At 38.7% G+C, this 13,485-nt stretch overlaps 1 protein-coding gene across 1 annotated transcript in view; it reads right to left on the bottom strand.

The window, feature by feature from the left end:
• taf3 (TAF3 RNA polymerase II, TATA box binding protein (TBP)-associated facto) overlaps window positions 1-13,485 on the bottom strand; it is a 55,645-nt gene that overhangs the window by 8,471 nt on the left and 33,689 nt on the right. The window contains exon 3 of the mRNA XM_081364244.1: window positions 3,826-5,537. Within this exon, the coding sequence (XP_081220370.1) occupies window positions 3,826-5,537 (1,712 nt within the window). The remainder of the gene's footprint in view (window positions 1-3,825; window positions 5,538-13,485) is intronic.

Below are 13,485 nucleotides of genomic sequence, written 5' to 3' on the forward strand. Positions count from 1 at the left end.
AGTTGAGCAGGCTATTTTTTAAATGAATTGATTTGAGAAGTTCTTGACTTGTTGGTACTTGTATCATTTCGAATTAGACAATGCAATTAGTGACATGTTGGCTTTTTATTATTAATGTGTACCTTAATACCGTGTTTACATTGGGGGGCGAATGTCATTGCATAATATTTTGCCATGCCAACACAGCTTGACACCGTCTACACTGGACATGCCAAATTGAACAGTACAAATCCATTTATAATCTCTTGTCAAAAGTAGCGCAAAAAAGAGATCAGAAATAGAACGGGGCATAAGTTTACTGTCTGTGACTTGTCGAGCCGATTCCAGTATAGACAGAATAACTAATTATGTTTTCTATTTGATTTTAATGTTTAACATGGTGTCCGGTGTAGCAATGGTGTAAAGTATATAAGTAAATGTAATTAGTTAGCATCTTTTAGGCTACTTTGTACTTTGAGTATGAAAGATATTAGCAACTTTTACTTGACTACATTTTTGAATAAGCATATGTACGCTTTACTCAAATATATTTATAATGATGAATCCAATTACACATTACATTTTGCATGGCATTTAACTTTTTCTGCAGCAGTTTATTTCTGTTTTAGCAATATACAACAATCTATTGCCTATTGAAGGTACTATGTCTTGTGCATTTTGCCCTTACTCATCCAAACTTCTCAACAAGGCTACTTTAAGTGAATGTGAGATCATTAGCAGGTAGTTGATGAATCGCAGGTGTTATATATTTGAGATGAGGATATGGCATTAGCAGGCCAGCATGTCCAGTGGAAGTAGGCGTTGACTTCTTTTAGGCTTTAATTATAGTTAACATTATTGTATTTATCCATAATATTGAAGAGAGCTTTTTGAAGGAAATTGGTTTACTCATGCCCTTTTTGAGCAGTTGAGATTAACCGAGACTTGAGTGCCTGTAGACGAGGCTGTTGTGTCGATTGCAATATTGAGGTGTTCAGTTTTATTTCGACTTAGACAATAAACATGTTATTTCTCTCCTCATTTTAGTTTTTCATTGTCATGTCTCTTGAATGTTGAGGACTAGTGCATTTTTGAGTCTATATTAAGTATGACTAAAATACTTAAGTACTGCTAAAATCAGATAATCTAAGTTTTTAGGTATTGAAATTGGTGCCTTTTAACTTGTAATCATTTTTGCTGTAAGTTATCAGTACTTTTACTTCAGTATGGTTTTCAAGTACTATTTACACCTCTGTGGTGTGGACACACAGTCTAAGGCCCTGTTTATACCTGGTATTAAGATGCATTTTAGTCGATTGGATCACAAGCAGAGGAAGACACATTCCCATTTACACCTGGTATTTTAACCCGTCTCTTTTGTCCATTTTCAACCACTTCTATTCTGATGTCTTCAAGGGGAGGGTCTATGGGTGACTAAACGTATGATTTTTTCGATCTAATGGACAATATAAGCTTGCGCAATTTACATATGAACGTGCCCAGAGACGACGGATAAACATACGGTGAGCAGCAGCTTTTGTTTCTGCTCTGATAGCAGCAAGAGCATGCCGAACGCTGTGAGTGTTGGGAATCAGGAATGGTGAGAGAACATTGTGCTTGGTACATTTTTCGTCTTAAAATCAAACTTGGTTCTCCAGCCAACAAAGTTTAAATCCCGTCTTGCAATCCGGTCGAAAGTGCTCGAAAGTGGACAAGCTCAAAACATTTTAGACTCCGTTTACACCTGTATTTAACGTTGTTCACTTGTGATCCGTTCGACCAAAACGCATCTTAATACCAGGTGTAAACAGAGCCTAAGGCTTTTGAGACTAAAATCAGCTGACTGGTTGTTCATATAACAATAACATATTGTACCTCTGAAACACCTTTACTTTTTGGCTGGCATCGCTTTCTATAACCACGTGTCAAATAGAGACCATTTTCAATGATCCAATAATTTACAGTAAATAAAAGTCCTGCCCTATGTTTTCTTTTTTTTCTGTGTTTTTCATTAAACTGAATATGCTGTTTCAATCAGAAACACATCTGAAGTAGGCTGCAAAAACCATTTCATTTTGACTTCTTGTTTTCAAGTGAGCAACTAAGGACTAAGTAAAGACTGCAAGGAAAAAAATGGCATAATCTCTTTTGCTTTTTTCCATCTCTCTCTATTGTATCATTTGTCTCCTCTTTTTCCCCATCTCTTCTCTCTCTCCACCATCATTCTCTCTCAATTTCTGTATTTCAGTGTTCGGTGGCAGTAGTTCCGCAGCAGTTCTCAGGAAACAGCGCTGGATGTTGTGGTTAAGGTCCAGAGATAGCAGATTGCATTGTGGTCCCACAGCATTGGCATTGTGTCTGGATTTGTCCGGTTTTATGTAAACGCAATACTCTTTTCACCTGAACTAATACAACCAGTGGCGTAAAGCCCCTTACTGCTACCGACGGCATTTTTCTGCTAATCTCTACGGATTTAAGTCCCTTGCACACATACCTCAGGCCAACGACTGATAACCCCCCCCCCCCCCCATCCCCTCAGCTCTCTCCCTCTCTCTTTTTCCTCTTTCCTCTCACTCTCTTGTCTCTTTTTCTTTTCTCCTGGATGGCAGCAAAGCAGCCTTGCAAAAAATTAAAGTGATGGAAAGATTTAAGCAGGTGGAGAACGACAGAAATCACTTTCTCAATCCCATCTCCCAGTGGCAGCAGGAGACAGAGAAAAAGATGGAGAGAAAAAGAGAGAGCGGGGGTCAGGGATTCAGGTAACGCAAGAAAAAGAGACAGAAAGCAGGAAAAATGGAATTCTGCAGCAGTCCAAATCAATTCAAGCTGCTCTGATGTGGTGTACATACATTATCACTGTCATTGGACAGTGAAAAGCGATTGGAGGATGAGTTTGATAAAGAAGAACTAACACACTCTTTCGTTCAAGCTCTTTTGCAGACACACATACATATACACACTCTAAAATGGGATATGAATTGGGTAAACAGAGGCTTTGAGGTGTTTTATCCCTTGTTTGATTTGCACACAGATTGATAGTATATTGTGTATGTGTATGTGTGTGTGCACAGGGGCTCCATGCAAGGAGCAGGATTCCAGGGACAAATTGACCGGAAAAGACGGAAATGTAAATGTAGCTCAGCGATCTACCTCGGATCTCAAAGGTACACACACAAGGAGACAGAAAGATACACACACACAATGAAGCCTGCTAGTAAATCTATCTGTATGATTCCCATGTGTTTTGCATTATTGATGTTGTACCTGATAGTCATATTGAATTAATGTGGAAATTTACGAATGGTCCATGTGGCCTTATGTAGTTGGTGTATGATGTTCAATGATAATTACATCACAGTTGCGTATGAAAAACTGAGAACATGACGCAAAGTTGTGTACACGTACCCCTTGTTCTCGTTGAATATTTTTTCACTTTTTCATCAAGATCATTTCATGTTGACTTTATAGTTTCCAGTAGAATGATTAGCTTTTTTACCAACAAAAAGTATAGTATGCTTTTTAAAAGTATTAAATGGAACTTTGCTGTTTTGTGTCACATTTTTCATGCAACAAACAAACAAACATGTTCTCATAAAATTTCCCCTCTGTCATATTCAGCATCGAAAAGTCAGATTCATTTTAAGTGAACCGATTAGTTTGGGTAGGTTTTTACTTTCCGTTATATCAACTGGGGCGTTTTCTAGTCTTATAATTAATAAATGTTATAATGTAGCAAGCTATTTTTAAAAGATTGTAGTGTAGCTTTTAGTATAAGTAGTGTAACTGTAAGAGGGCAGCTTGACTGTTCAAAAGTAGCTTTCCCAACACAGTAAGAGACCATCTTACCATTAAACTTTGTTTCTCAAGTTTTGGCTTGTCTTTTTCCTTTTCCTTCGTCTTTTCTTTCTTCTCTTTGTCTTTCTTCTTCTCCTCTTTATCTCGCTCCTTCTCCCTTGCTCGTTCCTTCTCCCGTTCCTTTTCACGCTCCTTCTCTCTATCTTTCTCTTTCTCTTTTTTCTTCTTCTTCTCTTTCTTGTCCTTCTTCTTGTCTTTGTCTTTGCTCTTGGTATCCTTGGTGTTCAGGAACAATTTATCAGGAAGTATTGGTGGCAAAGGGGGCAACATTGATGGGATTCGTAAGCAGGACTGAGGGCTGAACAGTGGGCTGGTGGCGGTAACGGCAGCGACGTCTTTGGTTCCTTGAGATATCCTCTTCTCCTCCTTGCCTCGCTCCTTACCCTTGTCTCGTTTCTCTTTCTCTTTCTTACTTTTCTCTTTATCTTTCTTCTTGTCCTTGTGTTTGTCCTTTTCTTTCTTACCGCCAAGGCCATCTCTCCGCTCTTCACCTCCAACTACGAGCGATAGCTCCGGCCAGGCGATCTTGTTCTCCTCCACCTGCCCTCGCTCCTTTTCCCGCTTCTTCTCCTTATTTTTGTCCTTGTTCTTTCCTTTCTCCTTGCCCTTCTCCTTGAGTCGCTCCTTGTCTTTCTTCTTCAACTTGGCCCTGATGTCCTTCTTGAGTTTTTTCTTCAGAAGAGTAGCGGTAACTGGGTCTTTTCGTTCCTGGGGTGGTTTGAGAGGTGGTGGCGGTGTAGGAGGCGAATCAGGTGGGGACGACAGGTAAGTGGGCTCTGGAGGTGAAGGACTTGGGGCCTGAATTGGCTTTTGACCCTGATTGGCTTTTCGAATGACCTCGTCTATAGAGTCATCCATCGTCCAGCGGTTGGGTGGATTGAGATGTAGGGGAACTGGCGGAAGCGGATGTTTTCCGGGGAGAACTTGTGGAGGTTTGACATAGCTAAGTGTAAGTGCAGGTTTGGGTGCAGGTTTTGGAGGATTTGTCCCCTCACTGTCTGAGTCCGAGTCATAAGCAAATGGGTCTGATGTGCCATCTCCACCCGCACAAGCGCGAGCAATCACAGCAGCAATAGAGTTCTCAATATCCTCGTCTCCTGTATCAAGACCTCTGAACTGGCCATCGCGAGAACTATCATCTCCGAGAGGTCCGGGCCAACCACGCCCAGCTCCACCCACATGGGCAGGACTTGGCCGTGGGCTGCGAGGGCTTTTGGGCCTACCGGGTGATCTCTTCCCAGCCTTCTGATTGGTCTTGGGTGGGGTCAACGCAAGCGCTCGGCCCAATATACCAGTGGGTGCAGAGCAACCCCCTCTTTTGGGTGATTTGTTCTTCTGCCGTGCAGGAGAGGGCGAGGGCAGTTTGGGCTTGTGTCCAGGTGTAGGAGGTGCCACAGGAGGTCTGGGTAATTCGGGGGAGAGGGGAGGGGAGGGAGAATGGGGCATGTGTTGGGAGTTGAGGGAACTGAGGGGTTCCCGTGGTTCGTAACTCCATTCAGGGCTAACGCCAGGTTTGGTGCTTAGGCGGGGTCTCTTGGCGGCAGGCAATAAACCCTCAGGTCTGGGACTCTGTCCGCCATGTCGACTAAGCCAGTTCTCATCATTCTCCTCTTCCTCACCATCCTCTTCCTCACCCAAGGAGACCTGCATGGCCTCGGCAGAGGTGCCCATATCTGCAGGAACCGGTTCCTCCTCTTCCTCATCTGCCAGAGAGAAATATAACAAAAATATTAATATCACAGGTTTAAAATAAATCAAATGCAACCAGTATATCCAAAATGCAACAATCAAGAGCTGAGAAACAGGACCAAGATATGATGAAAATCAGACTGAAAGCTCACATGCACCACAATCAACACAGCACAAATTGCACAACTTATTTAATTATTCAATAAGAACATTGAGGGAAAAAAATAAGACAAAGTCAGAAAGGTGAAAATGAGCAATATTAACTGAGAGGGAACATTTCACGGTGGAATAGAGGGCAGATATCAGAGCAAAAAATCTAAATAATCCACACCTGATTACACAGCAGATCAACAGAGCGAACAAGATACACACATACACAAAATCAGACCCACATCCAAGTGCGGAAGCAATCTCTGGTTAAATCAAACTTTTTTAATGTCTCCAAACACACACACACACACACACACACACACACACACACACACACACACACACACACACACACACACACACACACACACACACACACACACACACACACACACACACACACACACACACACACACACACACACACACACACTCTACACACACTCTACACACACACTCTACACACTACACACTAGGGTGGTGTGATACCAGTTAACCAGTGGTAATCTGGCTACTGCAACTCTCTGCATCACAATGGATGACAGGAAGTGCAGGCAGAGCCCTCTGACACCCTCTATTATAAATAGTGTAATCTATATGGTAATATTGTTGTATTCTATAAGCGCAGAATGGGGATAAGATAACATTGTGACTTTAGGCTTTCTTCCGGCCGGTGGAATTGTAATAGTTATCAAAGGTTATTTGGGAATGACACGCCGGCTGCTCTCTGATTGGCTGTGGCCGGTTATTTATGATACGAATTATGATAAAGATGATGTCTCTTCTGCGTCGGTCGCTCTCCCTCTTCTCGGCCCTTTTGCACAATAAATTGCTATCGTTAATCACGGGAAGGCTTTGTGCCGGCGTGATTACCGCGCCAGCGCCGTAATAAGAATTTTTATTTAAAGGAAGAATATGGATTTGTCATCACCTCCTCAGCGTGAAGTAAAGTGACAGTATTTCACAACGCTGACATTTAATTTGTATGGAAAAAAAGGAAAAGCAGCATGGGTGATATTTGCATTTTATGGCTCTATCGTCCGTTTCTTTTCTTCTTGGAATAGAAGTACTCTCTCTTTTCTCTCATACAATTGGACGTTTCCAAGAACAAGGTACAAAATAGGGTCTGAAACTCTTAAAAATGAAGTAATTTTTCTTTGACCAAATGGCAGGTGAAAATAGGTGCTTAACCTTCAGAAAATGTTGGTTGTCCACCTCATGAGGTCAAAAATGGATTTTTTTTAACTAAACAGTGACAGTGTTGAAAATTAAGTTTGACTTCAGCTCATCACTCACTTAGGAGGACCAAAGTGGTTTGCCTCTTTTTTCTATTTTTTATAAATTTTTAATAACTAACAAGGTTTGTTATTCGTTTTTTTAACTTAACGAATGTTGCTAAAAATAAATTTGAGGGAAAATTGAGAAAGTGAAAATTATATACATGTGTATTCTTGCCATTCTGTAGAAAGTTCCTATTGTCATTTCCTGTTGTCACAACGGTATGGCAGGTAAATTTTTTTTTAATTTATTGCAATTTTTTGAAACTCAGACAAATTTGGTAGGGTGAACACAGTAATTGGATGTGTTCAAAACTACCTACTTTTCATTGTTTGCTAATAATAAGTTAAATAATAGTTTATCTAATATATCTAATAGTTCTCAGTACACCTGCATTTGTGCCTGTAATGCTTCAAATAAGAAAATTACATCATTACACCATTACATATGAAAATCAGCGTGTTTGAAACCAGTGCTCATGGGAGGGATTGAAATGAGAGATATCTGAAAATGTGTGTGATAATTTTCAGACGTCAGGCCTCTACTCGTTCGTCCAGCAGAGAAACGGCTCCGTTTTCACTTGCAACCAGTTTCTCTTTCATCTGATATCAAAAATCAACCCCCCACTCCTTCCCATTTCATTTGGCACTGCCGAAGAAAAGCACGGATTTGTACACTTGCACACATAAACACACGGCGCTTAATTGATTGTGTCACTTACAAATGCGAATAAGACTAAAGACAGGGAGTGATAACGGGAGAAAGCCACTGCGCCAAAAATGGTACATGGGAATGAAAACAAGCTTACACACACATTGTGAAGTAATTAAAATGGATAGATAAGAAAGAGAGTGAATGAGAAGAGAGAGAGAGCTGTCAATTTACTGAGTCCAATGCCTGATGCAACTAACCAGCTTTCTCATACTGATACACACAAATAGTTAGGTATGGTAATGTGTGTGTGTGTGTGTGGGGGGGGGGGACCTCATATCACTTTCATTAAAATCTCCCCCACCCCTCCCTCTGTGGTACTTTAAAAAGGAAAAGTTGGATTAAGGCCTACTGCAATTAAAGGCAACTCATTTATAGGGGGCTCCAATCAATGCAGAGCGCGAGAAGCGGGCTAAACGAGACGAGATAAGATGCGTTTAATGTTCCAATTCCACACAGCCTCTGTGCGGGACAATTACTAACATCTGAGAGCGTATAAATACAAAAACACAAAAATTCAACCTGTAGAAGTGTTTAATAGAGGAATCATCTACACCACACAAAGATGCCTAAAACAGCTTGTACTGGTAGGTTATCATATTATAAAAAAAAATAAAAAAAATAATAATCATAAATTCTAATCAAGCACAATCAGGGATTTTCAAACAATATACTCTTATATGCCAGGTTTCAACCATTATTAGGCAGTTATCAATTATTTCTACTGTACAATAAATTGATTTGATGCCTGATTTTATTTGTATGGTTGAAATTACAGCTTGGAGTATAGTGTGAAGGTTCTTTAAATAAATGAAATAATAAAAGACAAAACAGTATTGATTTATAATATCAGCCATCATATTTGTAATCAGCGTAACTTTCTGTATTGATGCATCCCTAATTAACCTTAAACATGGTGCGTAAGACGAGCGATTTAATAAAGGGAAAACCTGCCTGGTGTGAAATAAATGGAAACAGAAGTAGAGTTTGCCATGACTTTGACCTTGTCTGCAGTATCTATCTTAAACACACACAAATGTACCGCCGGGCTTCTGTCCTGCAGCGTCTCCTTGCTCTCACGACCTTCACGTCCAGCAGGGGAAACTTCTTGCACGCTTCCGGCTGTAAGTTATTCAAGAATAAGCTTTGAATAATTGTCCCGCAATATGAGTCTCTCTGATTAATTGCCTGAGATAAGAGCAGCTTCTCTCTCGTTCTGTGGCTGCCGCGCTCACTGCAGGGCCCTGCCTAGTACCCTAATCACAACACACACCGTTTATCTGTGAGTGTGGAGATCCAGCTTTGCTTGGGTTAACATGCAAGAGTAGGTCTAACATAGACTTGAGCAAAATATAAAGAGAACTTCAATAATAGCATGTATCAAAGTGTACATGAATCTGCTGTAGGAGAGGGCAGTATAACCAGTCACAATATGATCAATTTTATAATCGTGTGTTGTGTCACCTACAAATTATATTTTATTTTAAATGTATATATAAAATATATATATATATATATATATATATATATATATATATATATATATATATATATATATATATATATATATATATATATATATATATATATATATATATATATATATATTCACTTATATATCAAATTGAATATATATATATATATATATATATATATATATATATATATATATATATATATATATTCACTTATATATCAAATTGAATATATATATATATATATATATATATATATATATATATATATATATATATATAAATAAATGTATGCATGTATGTATGTATATGTAGGCTATACACATTTATTTTCATTCATAGAATTATAAAGAACAAGATTATTTAATATGCACATTTTATATTATCATTTATTGTTATAGTATAATTTATATTATATATTTTGTATAATTCTGTGAATTTTAAACTTCACAAATGAAGGTACTTATTTGATTTGATTTTTTTACCTGATATACGTAAACTTAAATAATGACTATTCATGATAAATAAATATATGAATTAAGGCAGGCTTTAGCAAAAAACAACTTTATGATATAACACTTGAGCCAACAAAAGCCTCAAAAAAGTAAAACTAATAGACATAATAATTCTGAACTAATTTCTGATTGAGTGGAATCTGTTCTAAAATAGCAGATATACGCACACGTGACCTCGCATAATTTTAATTGTAAAATAATCGGAAGTTATTGTTTGGCAACTGCAAAAATAATTTAAAAATAAACTTTTTTTGTGTAAATGTAGCCACAAAATATATAAGCTATGATATAAATAATATAGCAAAACTTCTACAAGAACACATTTCTATCGTTATACTGTCATTCTGCCTAGCTATAATCTACTGTTGTAACTACAAATAAAAATTTAAATTCAAAGTGAAAACTAACTTTAAAGTCATAAAACAGGAAATGCACACATACATATAATGACAAAGGCAGTAAAAATGTATTTACACATCAAAATTCATCCTTGATGCTGGTTTGCCTAAAAACAGAGAACAGTTTTTCCATCCAGAAAAAAAAAAAATCCATGCAAAACAGGTGTGCAGAAAGACACAGAAACACAAAAGTTTACTGATAAACACAGGTTCTTTGTGGCAGCAAAATGTAACTATCTTCAATGCGAAACCCACATTCTCTTTCTTTTCATGGACACACAAGCGTGTTGAGGTAAAATGGTAAAGCGAAAAGAGTAAGACAGTGGTGAACACTTAACACTCGGCTAATAGCAAATCTTCTTTCTCCAGTAATTTAGTACCATGCCTACAGGGCTCAGAGCCTTTGAAGTGGCAGGAAATGTCAAATCAATTATTGCTTTTCCTATAAGAAAAGAACGTTTTATTGGGCTTTCATGCCAATAGTGTACATTGTGTGCTTTGAGTTTGGGGAGGAAAAAAAAAAAGGTTCATTTGGAATTAATTTACACACTTGGACAGGAGTCCATCAACGCATGATTAAAGTGAAGTGGTTGATTTGTACATTTCTTTTCTCTGACTGCACCCGTCTCTACCGTAGTGATATAAGTCTTATTTGACACAATAACTCTTTCAATCAATGGTAAATACGCAGTAATGATATTTTGCGCCTGCATGGACAAAAAAAATATACGCTATCGAATACTTTGTTTTTCAAACACTTGATTTGGCAATAAAGTTCCTAAAGACTGCAGCACTAGGGTAGTTTTGCACCCATTTAGATGTTTAATTTAATTTATGCAAATTAGTTCTTTCAAACTATCTGCTTTATTGTATCAATACTTGAAAACGCTAATTCAGTGATTTGTCGTTACATTGTCGTCATCTAACGCTCACTTTCAGTTACTTAAAGGTATAGTTCACATTTTAGGTATAGTTAGTACATTTTAAGAAATACTATTTCAGTTTTTCAACTTCTAATTTCATGATTAATTCAAAACGTTGCTTGCCGTTTCTCAGAATTATTAGTGAAATTTACAAGACATTTCTGAATGTGAATCTTATTTAAAAAGAATTCAGTGCAGATTTTAATTCTTGCTTTAAATATTTTGAGTTTGGATCCAATGACGGTAATCAACAAATCATTTGACAGAGGATGAATATTAGTTAACGCGCACCCCCCCCCCCCCCCAACAATGGAGTGCTATTTTGGAATATAGGCCTGCTGGGAAATCAAACGCCGCCACCTCTCGCTTTATTGTGGCGTAAGGTCTTTTGTCTGTCGTTGTGACTCGCTGTCTTTCACTGAAAGTCTTTCTTTCGTTCTTTCTTTCAGGAGAGCGCTGGAGACAGACAGACTGGTGCGCCCACATGTTCTCACTGCCATACATGGAACTTCAGTTGAGCAACGCTCCCCTCCCCTCCCTCAGCCGATACACAGATCAGGGGCCCTGATCGCCTTTTGCGATTAGAAAACCGCAGAATTTCGCCGTTCCCCAAAACAAAGTGTTTTTAAGGCTTCTGTTTTCTCTAGCCTGGCGCCACCAGGAGTACAGTAAACAATAAACACTGACGGATGAAGCCTGTCGCGCACACAACACACGGAAGCGAGCACGTACACACACACACACCACACGCATAGGTGTACAGGTTTAACATGTGAGGGGTGACTAATTTGAGTTGTATTGAGAGGCAGAGCATGGAGGTATTGTGTCAGTACCTGTTACACTTCCCATAACCCTGTCATCACCCATATTAGTCATTGAAAAACACGAGACAGTGGCTGCACGACGCCGGGTCACCTGCCTTGAACTCATCGGCGTGCAGAAAACTTGCAAAACAAACGCCCGTCCTTGCCGAATGCCATTATTCTATTAAGCGCGATCAAAAACGCGTAGCGCCGTTCGGCTAACGACAACAAAAAGAGTTTGATATTTTGGCCTTGTTAAATAAACAGGTCTTAAAGTTGCCGTTATCGATACATCAGAACAAGTTCGCTGGCAAGGAAACAGCGCTGAGGGGAAGAAGAAAAAACAGTCCAGTTGAACATTTAGTGGTGGACTTATGGCAAATTGACTTTTACTTCAAAGTCCTCGACAATTATGTCTTTCAGCAATTAGAGCGCTTGAAAAAACGGAACCCACTTGAGCCTTGCCAGTGAACCGGTGGAGGAATGCCCCCGAGCCAGCTCGCGGAGGGGTGGAGGGGGGTGTTTTGGGTATTGTCCTGGGAGTCTGAGCAACTCAGACGCCTTGGCAAGAACGCACATCTGAAACCAGCACTCCACACACACACACACCCATGCAAAGCATGTCAGAGAAGGGTCAAAAGCAGGGTTAAAAAGTACTTTCCACACACAAACTTGTGTGACACACACAAGAAATGTTTTTATACACAAGAAAACTATTAGGCGGTCAAATCGGGGGTATGAATTTACCTAAAAATTGCATCTTAGTGCATTTGAATTGTTTCCAGGTTTAATACTGTTCGAAACGGGAGACGGGGTCTCTCTGTTCATCAGCGATGCTGAAGTCAGGAAAGCTTTTTTGCTCCTGTGTTCGGTTTTAATGCTAATAACACGCTGCTATCTGAAGCAATTAGACTGCGTCCGATCCCTATCGGGGTCTGTGTGTTCCCAGCGCATCTAAAGAAAATGTTTGCGTTTGAAAAAGTCCATCACATAAACAGATAAGGAGCGTTGCAGTGCAGCGCCTAGCTGAGTTGACTTTGTTCCCGTGCAGATCAGTAACGGCGACCTGCTGCTGGTTCTGATGAACTCTCGCTACCGCAGAACTGATATATGCTTATACATACATTAAGGCAGTGAACTCGCCACTGCCACGGAGAGATATTTCCAAAATGCACGTTTAGAATATGCATTCGCTATGATACGTTTTGTAATCTACACGATGTAAAATGTACATAATTTGAAATTCAGCTTTAGTTTTTCTAGAAAATATCACTGCTTTCAGTTGCATTTTTAAATTAGCATTTATTATTGATTTTACATTACTATTACACATACTGAGTGCATCCTCGGTTTAATCAAATAAACAATTCATACAAATTTAGATGTTAATCTGTAAATTGTGAATGAAATGCATATTAAAAAGACTAAAATTAAAAACTACAGTAATCAACATTTGAAGTGGATCAAAACCTTTCCTCAAAGTTATACATGAATTTTGAACAATACCCGTTCTTGTCTTAGGACAACTTTGATTAACTTTTTTAATCCACTTCAAATGTTGGCTACTGTAATTCTATAGCATCTACAAAAATAATAATAATTGTTGATTAGGATAAAAATCCAATTAGCACAACATTATTTTTAGACTCCTTACAATAAAGTTACATCGACATACTTTTATTTCAATTTAAACATTTATTTAAAATTAA

Source organism: Scardinius erythrophthalmus (genome assembly GCF_964197995.2).
Source record: "Scardinius erythrophthalmus genome assembly, chromosome: 4".
Taxonomy (NCBI): Eukaryota; Metazoa; Chordata; class Actinopteri; order Cypriniformes; family Leuciscidae; genus Scardinius; species Scardinius erythrophthalmus.